At 32.8% G+C, this 17,441-nt stretch overlaps 1 protein-coding gene across 1 annotated transcript in view; it reads right to left on the bottom strand.

Annotated features, from left to right (window-relative positions):
- Positions 1-17,441, bottom strand: part of CSMD3 (CUB and Sushi multiple domains 3) — a 596,977-nt gene that overhangs the window by 206,143 nt on the left and 373,393 nt on the right. The window contains exons 21-23 of the mRNA XM_085053430.1: positions 11,411-11,626; positions 10,603-10,791; positions 1,703-1,872 (exon numbers count right to left, since the gene is read on the bottom strand). Coding sequence (XP_084909556.1) covers positions 1,703-1,872; positions 10,603-10,791; positions 11,411-11,626 — 575 coding nt within the window. The remainder of the gene's footprint in view (positions 1-1,702; positions 1,873-10,602; positions 10,792-11,410; positions 11,627-17,441) is intronic.

Below are 17,441 nucleotides of genomic sequence, written 5' to 3' on the forward strand. Positions count from 1 at the left end.
AGCTGAGTGGTGGCCTTCCTCTATTTATAATTAATTTTGCATTACTCTTAATTTCACATTAATTGAGTAGCAGTATTAAAGCAGAATTTTCTTTTAAAATCTCTGAACTAATATGGTCGAGTTAAATTAAACATCTGAAGTACCTGTGGTTCAAATGACCCTTTAAAAGTGGTAAGTGTATGGATCTTTTCAAATATGTACATTAAATGATTAAGAAAGAAAAAAAAACTTGAATTGCTTTACATTTATACTCATTTATATTTATCTAACTGTGCATAACTGTAGCTCCCTTCCTACAAACTTTTAAATTACAATAATAGAGTTGAATGGTTTCAATCTAAAATGGTTTGAGTTTTCTTTCTATACTACTTATATGTTAGTAAATACTAAACAACTTTCAAATTAAATGTTTCAAAATTAATTAATGTAACAATTAAAAGGCACCTACTTGATTCTGAAATAAGAAACAAGTTCAAGATAAAATGAACACACCTGTGCATTCTGGGTATCTAGTAGCCTTTGGTTTATTTTTCTTTGCTTGTGTGTTGCTTTAAAAAGAGCATAATTTTTTTTTTTTTTTAATTTAAAACCATTTGATTTTTTTTCTTCTTGCTGCCTAATTTCATCTTACATTAATTTTTCAGGTCTGCATATACTTTGGGTATAATTAGCCCCTTTTGGAAATGCTAATTTCCAAACTTTTCTGACAACTAATGACAGAAATCCTACCCTAATGCACAGATGGTTACAGTTGGATGAGATAAACCCCAATATGAATCATAGTTGTTTCTTACATATTTTCATAATCCTTCTCATTTAATAAGTACATGGAAGAATATGGCAGAAAAACTTTTTTAGAACAAACATGATTGGAATCATACCTCTTGTTCCTTTGATTTCCCAGAGTCAAATTTAATTAAATTACATATTCTGAACAATTGGACAATTATTTAATCATGGCTATCTTACTGCATTGGTGTGCTATTGCAGATGGCATGTGTGAAAAGACACCCTGATTAATATCAGCTTTAAATGTGTAGTTGGCTAAAATTACATGCATCTGGAAACATACTTTTTGGAGCACTGTAACAAAATCCATGAACAAACCAAAGACAGGATGAAATCACTCTATAAACTCTGGTAGATTCTAGTATCCTGCCCTCACCTTTGTTGTTTCTCTTTTTAATGCAAAAATTCTATTCACATGCAATTGCTGTGATTACCATTTTGCAGATGCTAAATACCACACCAGATTAGAGTCTCTTACAGTATAAACCTTATGTACAAAATGCAGTATGTAGACAGTGTTAAAGTGATGGGTGTCATATTTTACTATGTTTCAATCACAGCTCAAGTCAAGAAGATACTGAAAAAGTAAACAAATCAAAAGATGTAAGTGATGAATATTTAACACTAAAAATAGAAAACAAATAAGCATTAAGGCAACTGCTTCTTTTTTTATTATTTTAACCTCTTCTTAAATTACCTCTGGTCAGAAAAACATGTTTTAAGAAACGGATTATGGAGACATCTCAGGGTGCCTAATTTTTAAGTTTTTGAAATGAAACCAGTTTAGAAACATAGTTTCTAAGAGATGCTTAATATCCACGTACCTAGTACTGTACTATTGCAGGCAAATAAACCTCAATGATGTGAGGGACTACAAGTTCAGGAAGAACAAATAAGTTACATGATTACATACCTTAAGAACATCTCCTTGGGCTAAGTGAAATGTTCTGGCAGAAATATTGATTCCTTTCCCTGCTTGTACCTGAATGCTATAAATACATTCATGGTTGTTTTCATAGTTAAGAGGATAATTGGGAGACAGCAAGATTCCTTCATTATTTGTCGTGGAGGCTCCACATTCAGCTGCAATTGAAAAAAAATGTTTAGGCATATTTTAATAGAACATATAAATATTTTTAGTAATGGTGATAATGGTAATGTTAATGTAACTGAGTTCAATGTTATTGATGTTTATTAACATCTAAAATCTAGTATTAAGTATATGATCATGACAGTGATTGGAGGCTGCAAGAATACTTCTAAATTGCAATACTTTAATAAAAGTATGTAAAAAACCATGGAGAGTTAAAATAATATTAATGTCAAATTTCATAATCATATAGTTTTAAAGGATCTTCCTTGAATTTTGTTATATTTAACTTCTCCAAGACTGAAATTCATAAAGACTCGGAAATTAAATGAAAGTAAAAGAATTCTATAAATTTATATGCATATTTATTTATATATACACATACATGCATAAATATATATATATATGTAGATACATACATTTTCACATAGATTAATGAAAAAAAAAATTTTCCTCTGTTATTATTTAACCAAGATAACCAACATAGCTAATGGTGTAAATTACAGTAGAAAAATAGTTACATCTACCAGCAAAATATAGGAAAAAACAATTTAAATTTAAAAAAAAAAATATATATATACATAACTTCCAGGGAAAAAAAAAAAAGTGAATTAAACCAGGCTAAAAGTAAGAGTTAGAAATAAAAATAAGAAAGGATTTTCAAGTAACACTGTTATTATTTCAAGAAGTAAACCTTGTAATTCAAGATTCTGGAAATTCATTTAATCACCAAAAAAAACCCTGGAAACATAATCACTTGGGGCAATTCTTCATTACGCATTATTAACTAACTTTCACTTCCTATCATATACTGGCATATATACATAAATTTAATTAAGTCATTTTTAGTATATAGTTACCAGGTATTTTAAATAGACACTAAGAAACTACAAGAATTCTTTGCTTCCCTTTTTATTTAGCCTTGATATGTGGCCATTACAGTGTGAGTACAAGAGTATTTTCTCTCTTTTAGATCTAAATTAATTTTAAATTTAACTGTAATACTAGATTTTCTGGGTTTATGTTTGCTTTCAGGATTTTTTCAATATTCTTGCCACTTATTTTACCCAGTCTCGTGAGAATGCATCTCATTTATTTTAACCTGGGAAGTTAACTGATTTATAATTTCACAGAACAAGTAACGTTGTTCTGCAAAACTATGTGGTAATTTTAATGGTTTGAAAAGACATTTAAGCAAACTGTGGTGTCTATTCTAAAAGCCTTTATATTTTATTACCATTATTATAATTCCCACCCAAACTTGTTTGAGCAACATTCAGGATACTCAAATATATATTTTGTGTATGAAATTCAGACAGCAATGACCAAAAATACCCCAAATTGATTACCTACCTTTTCTGTATTCAGATAAAGCAGACATTGCACAGAAAGCCAAATCAGGTACAGATCAAAGAAGAACAAATGCTTGATGACTACATCTAATTCAGTGATATGGAGCAAATACCCAAATAATTCAGGTGAAATTATTTTGTCCTGGAACAGCTGGATACACATAATCTAGGCAGAAGTGGAAAACCACCTAGTCCACATGATCACATCTATCCTTTTATCACACACTCAAATAAATGGGTATTTGCTATTTCAAAGATGCATAGGTCACTTTGAATTACAACAGAAAGGAGTAAGATGATCGTAATTTCAAGATTGTGAGATATCCTTTCCCATTCCAGAGAGATATAAAAGCCAAAAGGCACAAGGTAATTATGGTATTAAGTTGATCCAGCAGCTCTGGGTTATGTCAGAACTATAATTCAAAGCAATTTTAAAAAATCTGAACACAGCAGTAAACTAACTCCTAGGACATTTTTAACTAGTGTTTTAGAGCCATACTAAGTTTTCTGTTAAAAAGAAGGAAATTTTTAATGCCATTATATTTATCAATATGATTTTCTGAATTTAGAGAAAAAATGTTGCGTTCCAAGCTGTGGATGTCCCATCCCTGGAAGTGTTCAAAGTCAAGTTGAATGAGGCTTTGAGCAACCCGATCAAGTGAAAAATATGGCAGAAGGATGTACCACATGATCTTCAAAGGTTCCTTCCAACCCAAAGCAGTCTGTGATTCTTTGTATCTTGCCTCAGCAGACAAGACAGCTAGTTTAGAAACAGCAGTCTCAAAAACCATAGTATAATAGAATTTCTCCCATAGCATCATCACAGTTCCATGGAGGCACACAGTCCAGCCTACAACAGTTGCTTCTTTTGTACACTTCTCAGAGGAATTCAAACAAAATCAACAGTTAGTTCCTGGCTTCTTTCCTTGCCTCCTGTCAGTGCAAATTATGACTTAAAAACCACAACAGAACAACTAACCACAAAGCATCTAACACACACTCACACAAAAATGGGAATTAGGAGTATATTTCTGAACCAGTACTAAATCAAACTGGGAAGAAACACATAAGAGAGAAAGAAGTGACAAATAGTATTTCAGAAGTAAAGGAAAAATTACAGTATCTCAGAGAGTCTGTAACCATTCTTTAAAGTACACACTAGAGCTGTTATCAGAACTCACAAATATTTCTTTACTGTATTAATGTTTCATTTTAGTAATATTCTCTGCTCCACAGAGATAAAAATCAGGCTGTTTTGATTATAACAGTTTGAGTTTTTTTGAAAATTCTGCTTGTTTCAGCAGAAACCTAGAACCTGCCCTACATACTATCCTTGTAAGAAAAAAAATAGGAAAAAAATTCACATCCAGATATATTTCACAAAGACATTAATTCAGCTAATACAAAGTAGAAGGATGTAACAGTAAGTGAATTACTGAAATGAATTACTGCTTCTGAACTTTGGCAGAAATATAGATTCATTTTAGCATTAGAAAGAAAAATAAACAAAAACCTCAAATGAAAAAATAATGAAAAGTGGAAACTTCTGTAACAGGAAAATTACAATAAAAGACTGTTACACTTTTGGCTATGAATGCATGGTCATTGCACCTTTCCATAATAAAACAGATGAATTTTATCTGCTATTTATTAGTGCATTTAAATTCTGTAATCATGTGAAATATCACTGGGATTGTAAACAAGGAATGAAATGCATCTATTTGGATAAAAAACATTTGAACACAATTCGTCAATGAACTGACTGGATTAAAAAGAATGTTTGCAGAATATTGCAATATCTCACAATTTAGCTGATTAAATGCTCGCCATAAATAATTATTAATAAAAAAATATGATGTGGTCCTACAGATCAAAATTCAGAGCGAAATTGTTTTCTTCAATACAATCCCTTAGAATCAAAAGATAAGAGCTACATCTAGCAGTTCTGTATTTTGAAAAGATGGTATCTCTTGTTTAGGACACTGTGTATTGCAACAGCTTGACTGGGCAAGTAAGCAGAAGCATTCTAGAAAGGTTTTTATCTTTAAATAACTTTGTATTAGATTCTAAATCAACAGCTACTTCAAACTGTATCTAAAAGCAGTGCTCAACAAATGGTTTCTTAAAAAGCCGTTTGTCTTCAGACATTCTACCTCTTCAAGTGAAGGCTGGCATAAAATGGAAAATAGACTCTCATCAAAACAAGGCAGCAAAACAAAGGATAACACAAAAAATCTGAAAGGATTAAGTTGTTACTAAAGCTTTCTTACTGTAAATTATATGAGTTAGAAAGTCATCACAAGTTTTCCAGGTAGTTTTTATATTCTGACAGGTTAAATACAGGGAACCCTATGCTGATGAAAAAGTGAAAAGAACACTGTCTTCTTCAATCGGTAAGAATACTGGGGTTTCCTTTTATTTTTTAATACATTGTTCCAGAATACAAGACTTCCTTTCATTTAGACAAAAGTGAGTAACAGAAATTTCATATTATGTATCTGCAATACATGCATCTACTTCCAAGTTGATCTGAACAGCAAAAGATTAATGTGGCTGTTTGTGTATTAAACTTCTTTTCAATATACTTTGAAATACTTTTTTGGCTGTTTTCTGTTTTATGACTATATTATTTAAGTTATAATGAAAGACAGTATTTCCAGATCTGGGATGATCCTGTATTTATGACCTACAAATAATTTTACAGCAAGATGGTATTTCCACATCAATGGCCAAATGGCCAATGGCCAAATACAAAAGAAATCTTTTTTCGAAATAATTACTTACATTATTAATATTATTTTTCATAGCTGATGGCTACAGCTGACAAAAATGGGGAGGAGTCCCATGTATTTTAAATAATATGCTCCTGCATTGCAATCCATCAAAGGTAGATGAAGAAATAGCATGACAAATGAGATTCTGGATTAACATTAACAAAGCAAATTATATTAAATAACCCACATTCTATATAAGGAGAATTTAAAGTATCAGTGCACATGATTTTCCTTTAAACTAACTTAATATTCTAACAAAAAAACCCAACAACAACCACAAAAATATCCCCAAACATGAATAACTGAAAAAAAACCCTCCACAAAATAACTCAAGAACTGTTGGAACTTAGTAAAAATTTCCACATGGGGAATAGGAACAGCCAAAACTTGATGCAAAATATTAAAAGACATAGGAAATATTGAGAAACTTCTTATCACATTATAATGCTATTATACTAACATATGGTGAAACCTCAATGTCTGTATTTTGCTTTTTTCAGGAATCCTATCCCTGAAGAAAATAACAGACATATAACATATTCACACATGATAGAAGAAATATTTAAGGGAACAAATTTACTTCTGACAAACAGAAGAAAGCATAGGAGTCATTTGTTCTGAGAAGAATCAGTGACATTTACAATTGGAGATCACAATCCTTAAACTCAGAATTCATGCTAGTCAAACATTCCACATATTAAAAGAAATCTCAAAACTAGCAAAAGGACATTTTTCCAAGCAAAATATTTAAAAAGCAACCTTTATCTTAAATGTTTTGTATGCACAGAAATGGACAGAACTATGCAGATGGAGCAAGACTAATGGCATATAGAACAAGATGCAGAGGTAGCTAATGGCTCTCCTAATTAAGGAACTTACTACAGATGTATCTGTGGTAGAACTTTCATTTCTTTGGTTCCATATTTATGCATTTCAAATTCATACCAAATTCAGTCAACATTGAATTTATTTTTGGTCTCATACAATATAAACTTTCAGACATTTCTGAAATGTCTGCTCTTGGTGTTCTTTGAAAAACACCTAAACTGAAGTTTGGCAAAGAAAATACATCAGTAGCTTGGCAAAAATCTCTACCAGCAAAAATTCATGTACAACATTATCAGAAAAGTAGGCAACATGACAGAAATTAATGAATTTGCCAGTAGATTTTCTATGTTTTTTTGTCTTTTTTGTATAATTGCAAGGGGCATAGTTCCTTACAAATTGGAAGTCCAGAATTAAAGAATTTTTAGGACCTACTGACAAGAATGAACAGAAAATGTCATAAGCAGAAATATAAGTGAAAGTAGCACAGAAGAAAAAGAGTTTTAAAGTCAATGTCTTCAGTGAAGGTTTAGCAGTCTGGAAAAAAACTGTATGACCCTAAGAAAGCCAAAGGAGAAGACCTGACAGGATTGGGAAGCTATGAAGACACAGATTATTTTACATAGACATAATAACAATTTGGTTCTATAAATTTGGACATGAAAGTTATAATGAAAGGTAATACAGTTTGGCTATTGGACATCCTTATAAGAAATGAAAAAAACCAACTGGAAGAGGGGAGAGGGGAATAGAAAAAGACATAAGAAATCCTGGCATTATAGAGACAATTTTGTACATTTCATTGAAAAGAAAAGCAATTCTAAGAAAGCAATGTGTGTGCTGAATACGAACACTGCCTTTGGTTATTATTTGAATGTAGCTTGAAAATGAATCATGAAACTAAGGAATGATGGAATTCTAACAGGTCTTTAATCATCTTCATTCCATTATTGATTATAAGAAAAGTTTAATTTTATCTATGTCATTATTTTTCCCTTTTAAAGCAATAATAATTGCTCTTGCTTGCTCCTATCTGCAACACAGTTACAACAAAATTCTTGTAAGTTATCTAGGGCATTTAAAATTATAATGATAAGTAGGCAAAGACATCTGAACTCCAAATACATCAGAATGATTCAGAGCACTACAGCCCTATGAAAACAATTCCATATTCACAAATTTAGGATTATTCCTCCGCTCTGTATTATAAGATGGAGAAAAACCCCTAGCATATTGATGAAAATGTTGATTCCTAAGGAGCACCCTGAGCTTAAAGTTTGTTTTTATAAAAAGCCAAAAGTGAACAAGAATTCATACTTACTACAAGTATTTTTTTTTAAGAATCTATTACTTCAAACCAAAAAGAGACTTTGTTTTCCATCCATGGAGAAGTTTAAAGCAAGCAATTTAAAGATTATGGACTCTTTTCTGTCATAACTAGGTACATCAATTTATTAACAGTTTGTACTGTTGGCTCTGTTGAAGTTAAATTGTAATAACTCATACAGAATGTGTTTCAGATTTGTTAATCAAAACAGTGTGGATAACACACCAAAGTTTCAGCTGCCATTGAACAATGCTGGCCCAGTGAGTGACTACAGACATTTACCCCAAAAAGCATGGCATCATATGTTGTACAGAAATATGGAAAATCTTTATGCTTTTTTAGAAAAATCTTGTTATAAAAATTGTTCCAGAACAACATCAAGCCCTACTGAATAGAGATTATACCATTATTTGAGAAATTCAGCTTTTAAAATTCAGTAAAAAAATATTTGTTTGCAATTTGAACATGCCTTTTCTATTTAATAATCCTTAATTTAAAAGTTTCCTTTCTTAAGTCTTAAATTGTTTGAAAAAAAATCTTAATATATTGAATAATAACATTAATCATTAAATAAAAGTTATTTAGCCAGCTGCTAAATACAAAAAGGAAAGACAGCTTCTAATTCTCTTGCACATTATTTGATTTAGAACTGATTATGACTGACTACACTGTTTCAAGACTCAACACACTGGCCTTCGTTGTATCCAGAAATGGCTGCTTGGCCTTCCACTAAACTTCTACTTTATCTGTCTTTCTTGCATTTTATTTTTGAGTTCACAAGCTGAACACAAATACTATGAGCAGTGCTTAATTCTCAACTGATGTTGTGTGTATGTAAAAGTTCACATGATATCAGAAGCATTAAATCTCATTAATTATTTTGACCAAAAATGCCAAACATGAACACCAGTAACAATACATAAGTTTTGAGTCCAATATAAGTGGTCAACAGGAATTTCTACTCTTGTCTTGTTTGAATTTCATTATTATGACATATAAGTTAAGCTCAAAAGGCTGGATACTCACGAGGAGAAATTGCTAATTAAGTCATTCTAGTTGAGACTATCTTTTATTTTTAAAAATAGAGAGAAAACATGCTGACTAGAAAAAAATTCATACTATGTTACAGCTTTTCTCTTTCCCCCAACCAAAAACCACAAACAATATTTTTCTATGTCATTAAAGCTGCATAGCAATATTTTCATTTATGTTGCTGTTGAAGTTTCTTTTTCCTGATAATTTACCAATTCATTTTCAGTATATTAACAGTTCCAGAAATTCATTACTGAAATTTAACCTGTCTTCTCAACTGTGCACACATTCATTATTATTCTAGTGGTTAAAAATTTATCAACCCCAACACAAAAATAACTTTTATTCATCCATTGCTCTGACTCAGCTCTGACTGTTGTAGGTACATATATAAATCTTGATTATGCATAAGCTAAATTCATGATTTTCCTTATACCAAGGTAGTCATAGGAATGGTTTGGACCTAAAAATTTTGATACAGTAACTAACAAGTAAGAGGAAACATATAATCAATCTATAGCTAATATGCAATCAACATCTGAAAGACATTTCTGTTTTACTAACATACCATTTAGTATGAAAAAGTAAAATATTTTAAATGAACACTGATACAGATATTTTCATGTATAAACCTTTGCACATAGTGAATCCTCTTTATTAAATTTCTGTAATATATGCACTTAAATAAAAATAACTCAGACACTTAAGTAACTACCCTACTTTTTAGAGATCCTGTTGTCTTAATAGCTCTCAACAAGACTGAAAACCAAATAATTTAGGAAGAATTCACCTCAATCAACATCCTTTAGCCATCTAAAGCTAAATTTCTCATCAAAGGTACATACATAGGCTACTTTTACAGTGAGTGGAGAGTGCTAGGTAGGAATAATCAGAAATTGTTCTTCTCAGTTATCTGAGCTATCATTTTAAAACCAGAATAACTGTTCTAAGGATATTCTGAGGATATGGTTTTTACACAGAATTCCCAGGTTGACTCATATATATGGACTTCGTTTCATTAAATAAATCTGGTCTGAGTGCTCTAAAAACAATTTTACAATACAGGTATCAGTTGGAAGCTTGAATTGACAAATAAAATTCAATTACTAGTCATCTGAACTTGTAAATGCTGATTTAAATTTATACCCAGATTTCCTAACCTATTAAGCAAAATACAAAGAGTAAGCATTGTGCCCTCAATTTGAATTGCTTTCAAGTATAGACCATGAAGTTCACTGATAGTTATAATACTAAATATATTAAAACAAGGTTAAAAAGATTTACTACGGAGGTATGGAGAATATGAGAGTACATTAAAAAGAGGTGCATTACCATGCTTTTCCATGCTGTAAATCTGCAAGTCCATGGACAATGACTACACATACAAGCAAATGAAAGCAGCTGACCACGTACCCACACACCTTGGCAGAGGTGCACTCCATACTCGTCGTCCACCACCAAGACAAATAACCTCTGAAGCTCCTTCTAAACGATATCCAGATGAGCAGGAGAATGTCAGAATATCTCCAACTCCAAAATTAAATCCCATTCTGTTACCAAATTGTGGGATCCCAGGATCTTCACAAGGTTCAAGATTATACTCTGAAAACAAGAGCAAGTCAGCTTGTATGAGAACAACATGTTCTCTACCAGTCATATATGTAATCTTGCCATCTAGTAATTTCTGTATAATTTCACCTGACTATCAATACAGGCATCAGATTTTAAAACAAAATTAAGGTGTGAATGTTAAATTGATAATTGTACTATGTCAAAAAGTCAGACAATACATTCACAATGGTTTAAAGATGAATAACACAACATGATTTATCATTCTTGTAAGAGCCATAAATATCTTGGGTAAATAAAGCAAATTAAAACAATGGCACAACAAAAGTGAAATAATTGACACTTGAGCTCATCTGGAATTTCACTAACTGAAATTGGACTAGTTCTGTTTCCTTCCCTCACCTGATAATGTGTCTTATAGTTTACTGTAATCCTATTATCATGTAGAACAAATGTGTCCTCTGCCTCTATAGAGGCACAGAGATTTGCTTATTTTGAAATTATTGTGCTCAAGAAAGAATTACGTAATATTATTTTTCAGTATATATATTCATCAAAATAACTTTCATTCTTTTTTATTTATATAATACACAGAAAAAAAACCCCAAAAAGCAACTTTTGCAGGAGCCAGGTATTACAGGTACTTCCTTACCAGAGAAAGAGATATTAAATCCTTCATATGATATTGAAAAATCTGAGATAAAGCGCAACTGAGCCCTGAAATTTCCATAAAGACCAGCATTGATTGGTGAAGGAAGCTCTGAGCCAGTCAGACGTGCCAATGGCTGTGTGAAACTGCCATTCTCTGTTATTAATAAGTAGTCATGATGATCCTCCAAATGAAAGGTGTAGAAGGTGAACTGCACACCTATTAGAAAAAGTAAAATTAGATTTACATATCACCCTATTAACATCCCTGTAACTAAGCCAAGGTTAAAATTCATGCATCTCGTTATGAATCATCATTTGGAAAAGGAAGATAATCCAATTTTTTTAAAAATTAGTATCTTTTCTGGTTTTAGAATTAAAATATCCTTGCATCAGGTTTTATTTTGACACCATCTTTCACTTTTGCCATTACCTGCAAAATATGGACATCTGATTTATAGAATTTGAAGACATATGCTTTGATTTTTATGTAAAATCCAACGTTGCACTATGTATGTTCAAAATTATAAACTGTTTATGGCAGAATACAAAAGGTAAACCTTATTTGTTACAATCACCAGTATCCTTGTACAGCAGCAGTGAAAGGAAAGATTATAAAATATATGATATTAAATTCTAATGGCACATACAGTAGCAGAAGCACTTTCTCCCAAAAAGGGGAGGTCTCCTGTTGTGACATGCATCAACAGTATGATTTTTTTTGCCAATCATCATACATAAATCACACACCTAGAAAGGAAGACATATCCTGGAAAACAATAGCAATAAAATACTTAAAATATCAAGACTGACAATTAAATCACTTCTGCATTCCTAACTAAGAGTTAGACCATAACCTTTAGTTACAATGCACAGAAAAGCCAAGGAAAATAAACAGAAGAATCCATTAGCTAGCTCATGTGATAACTGATACCTCTAGAGTAGTATCATTTTCAGTTTTCTCATGTAAGTTATAAACCAATGATATCGGCTCTGTCAGCTTTAGAAGCTCTCAGTGCAATTGTCTGCTTCTGGGTTGTTTGGGGTTTTTTATAATATTCCTGAGGTTGTCTGAATAGCATTAAAAATTATGTTAATGCAACTCAATCACACCTAAGCAATACAGCTTGTATGGGTATCTGGAATGCAATGACATTTAGTTTATGAACTTGGTCAAGGAGTTTTCAGTACAGAAAGCAAAGGCAAGAAATGAGAGAAATAATGAATGGTATACACACAGGCATAAGCTTTAATGAGCAGGATTAAGCGGAGATACCAACAAAGACCAGAATTCTTATGTTTCTGACTGGCGGTAAATTAAATGTATCACTGTAATCTTAAAGCAGTTAAATCAGAACTTAGTAACTGATGGTAATTGGGGAAAGAATATTATCTTCGGTCTCATGAGAAGTAGAAATGTACTGTGGAGTACTTGAGGGAATTTGTGAGATTATGTAAAAATGAAGATGAGACTTTTTTTTTAAATGGCAGAGACCTCAAATCTTTTTGTGAGATGTTTTGGGCAAAGGGAAGATAAGGAAAGGGATCATGCTAAGCAAGAGAGAAAAAAGTGTGGGAAAAGAGAGGGTTAAGCCTCTCTCAATCCCTGCACCTAACCTCTCCTCTACTATTTTAAAACTCTGCTCCTGGCTAGTGTGCAAGTGTGTCTTTTGTCCAGAGGATGAGCACATGAGTAACCACTAGTGAACATAAGTATGGACTGTTTGGAGAGCAGGATTAGATCAGGGGACAACTGGAAAAAGGGCCATTGGTCACAGAGCAGGCAGATCCCAGCAGGATCTGGAGTCCAACTCCTGGGTCAGGATATGGAAGTTTGGGGGAGCACATGCAGGTGTGTGTGTGTGAGTGTCTATCACTTCTAGCAAACTCCTTTCCCCCCAACCCAGATGGAGAAATAGGATTTAGTTGCCTGTAGTGTTCCTGTCTGTTTCGGTGCTGTTGGTGTTTCTATACATGACAATAAGACACTTGCCTCTGTCCTTCTTACCCTGTGTGATCAGCCATCCATATGTATGTGCATATTGGTATCTCTGGAATACATGCTAAGTCTTGCCACGAACTGGACATACAGATGGGAGCATTCAGAAGAAAACCTTGGATCTTGGAGACCTCTGTCTTTTACTTCCCTTTAAAGAGACTGCAGAACCATTCAGCTTTTTCAAGTAGATGCCTCCCTCCCTTCTTATAACTCCATGCACATCACACACTCCCTCCAGATCCAGAAAAATACATCCTTACTTAGTAGCACTGATATAGAAATTACTGGATGGAATTTTATTTCATGATTATGGTAAAAATAAATAATCCAAAAGACTTATTCTGGCTTTTAAAAATTCCTACCTTACTAATCACATGAGCAAAGCCATTCATCTATTTTGATCATCCTTTCCATGATCATTCTCCCAGATTGTGTGAGAATTCATTGGCAAAAATCACACACAGAATTCTGGAACTGAGATCGGGTTGCATATCTTTTGAATTAATGTACATAAATTTAGCTATGGAATTAATAAATGTCTGTGTTTTTTTTACGTTACTTCACATAGGATACAGTGCTGATTTGACATGAAAAGAGCTCTTAAAAACTCCATGTGATATATATAAAATAAGACCAAAATTCAGCTCATGTTTGTTGCATTTACTGCACTCCAAATTAATTTTGGTCCTTTTTGTGCATGTATGTATACTGAAACAACAGGATCAGAAATGCCAAAGAACATTTTATGGTTGTAAGCCAAAATAATGAAATTCCTGTGAATCACAGCTGAGCTTCAACGAGTATTGTTCAAACATCAGACGCAAGGTTTAACTCAAGGGAATGTTTCAATCAATTTTCCAGATTGCCATGACATTTCTAAGCAAAACCCCAAGGTATATTCCAGCAGTAGCTGTACAATTTAGTTTTCTTCAGAAAATATTCTAATCACATTAATATATGCCGTATGACAGCTTGTGTCTTCTCCAGGGAAGAATTTTAAAAGATATGTTCAGGTAGATTTCTTCTCATTCTGCCTCACATGCCCCTTTTTTCATAAGGGGAATATTTAAAATCTGAAATGAAGATAGGAAGACATAACACTATAAAATGTCGCTTCTCAATGTTACAATCCAGACTGTTGGGGGGATGAGTAAATTAACTGATCTAATAATAAACGTTTTAAAACATACCACTGATATGCCACAATTTTCATTTCACCACATACTTAAATTGCATTCTAATCACAGACAAAATGCAATAATTATTTTCAATAAATGTTTCCTTTTTTCTTCATAATAGGAATTAATAGACATATTAACTATATTTTAAAAAATGTTACATTATCTAGTTAATAAATTTTTAAAAATTAAAGAGAAATATATCAAGTTTTAGTGGACATTCAAGAATCACAGTTCTGGTCCACATGAACATAAATGAAAAATTAATTCCAAAACTTTGGATACACTTGAAGAGTAAAATTAAAAAACATGTATCTTTATATTGCAATATTGTTATTAAAACAGTATATACAAACACAGAAACTGTTTTTCCTAGCAATACAATATGTCCAGATATAAAATATACATCATAACCAAATCTATGCATTTAATTACCTGTTGTTATGTAATAGCACTATGAAGTTGTAACATAATGATGTGTGAATAAAAAAGTACCTCACAGCATTCTGGTGCTACAAGTTATATAACTTCTCTTGGCAGTCTGACATGAAACTACAAAACTTTGTGGGAAAAAAAAAACAAACCAAAAAAGTCAAAAGTAAAAATCATCTCACTGGTTAGTGGCCAGTAAAGGATACTCCTCAAGTTTCTGAAGTTGTAATTATACTAGACATGAAGTAGAGCAGAAAATGAGATATTCAGAACAAAGTTGTTGGGTTTTTTTTCTCCCTCTCATTAAAACAACCTATTTATGTGTATGGGATTAATTTTTCTGAATGGTAACTATATAAAACTTAGTCACTCAGTCTCCCCATAGACACTTCACTTCATCTGGGGACTATATAAACCCTCTGGATATTAGATGATAAACAGGTGCCTTCAGAGGACAGTTCATTCCATCTACCTTAGATACTTTTACAGGGTGCAATGACTCATATCCTGAAGATATATGCATTTGTCCATTAAATACAGAAGTGTCCTAATTCACTAGCTCACTGTGACATAGAACTTTGCTGTTAGAAATTTAAATTAAGTATGCCTGTGACATAGTCATAAAAGGAGAGCTATCTTCCTCATGCAGTACAACAGGAAGAGCTTAAAGAATTAATAGCTTTTTGCCAACAAGTACAAAATATGAGAAGTTCGCACACTATTTCCTACTCAGAGCAAATCCTCACTCTACAATTTTTTCCAGCAGCTCTTTGAGCAGCATAAATCAAAATGTCCAAGTCAAATTGCAACATGGCATTCATAATTAATGTTTTTCCTTATTAACATTTCCTTATGATAAATTAAAACTTACAGAATCATCAGTTATTTAGGTTGGAAAAGACCTCTATGATCACTGAGTCCAACCACTAATCCAGCACTTCCAAGTCCACCACTAAACCATGCACTTAAGTGCCACATCTATATGCTTTTTAAACACCTCCAGGGATGTCACTTTCCTGGGCAGCCTGCTTCAATGCTTCATAACTCCTTCCATGAAGAAATTTTCTCCTAAGATCCAATCTTTGGACATGGTCCAGCACCTCAGTGTCTTTCTTGTACTGAGGGGCCCAGAACTGGACACAGGACTTGAAGTCCAACTACCAGTTCTGAGTGCAGAGGCCCAACCACTGCCCTGGTGCTGCTGGCCACACCACTTCTGATCCAGCTCAGGATACCACTGGCCTGGCTGGCCACCTGGGCTCACTGCTGGATCATGTTCAGCTGCTGTCAAGCATCAGCCCCAGGGCCTTTTCCACTGAGCAGCTTTCCAGCTACTCTGCCCCCAGACCATAACACTGCATGACATTGAATCAAACAAGAATGTGATTGTATAAATATCTGTGTGTACATATGTATCAGTGTATATGTGCTTGTAAATACACACATTTGTACTGTTACGTCTTCCCCTGTATATTTTATTTCTTAAATTTGTTTTCCCAGGAGTCTCATTATATTATAACACTGAGAATTTCAGCTTTTATTTATCCCAGCTTTTAAGTACTTCTCTAGCTGAGGTTTTAAGCAAAAAGATAAATAAATAAATAAAAAAACCAACCAAACTTCATTTTCTAAGAAAGAAAGAAAAAAAAAAACTTAAAAATAAACCCAACCATAACTTCCCAAGTACTTTTCTTCATAATCACGTTTTTAAGAAAAATGAAAGTGTTGATAAAATGTTTTTCAAGAATCCTAAAAAATGTGGCTTATCTGACCTCATTTTTGCTGTAGAATTCACATAATTTTCTATCATGTATTACTTTATGAAGGTAAACTCTTATCCATCTCTGCTACTTGCCTTCAATTCTCAGATTATAAAGCTTGTGCTGTTATCCAATGACTTCTCAGACAGAGTGCAAGGTAACTGATTACAGGTCTACCAGTTTCTTTACACTTTCTATTAGTCTTTCTTGCTTATCCAGAAGAACAAAAGATCCACACTCCCTTATATTCCCACAACTCTAAAAGCCATGTATCATACCTAGAGGTAATGAGGGCAAGTGTAGCAAGGGATGTAGGATCAGTAAGTTCAGGAGGCTTTTTCACTGTGGATATTTAGAATCAAATTACATTGACACAATGGCATCACTTAATAGTAAGAGAGCCTACAGAACAGCTGGAGCAATAATTTTGAGAGATACACTTTGCCACTTTAATGCTTTAAGGAGTTTTAAATGGGACAAGTCAGAGTGATTTAACATCTCGACGAGGAACTATCACACCATTTGTACAGAATGGAATAAGGGGATCACAGAGCAGCACAATCCCCTGTATGTGAAGTCTTGTTTTTATGTTATCAATAACTCTTGCTTAGAGAAATACACCGTCAGCATACTTTGTCACATTTTTCATGCCCTTACAGAGAACAT

This window comes from Lichenostomus cassidix, chromosome 2, assembly GCF_008360975.1.
Source record: "Lichenostomus cassidix isolate B80296 chromosome 2, HeHo_3.0, whole genome shotgun sequence".
Classification (NCBI taxonomy): domain Eukaryota; kingdom Metazoa; phylum Chordata; class Aves; order Passeriformes; family Meliphagidae; genus Lichenostomus; species Lichenostomus cassidix.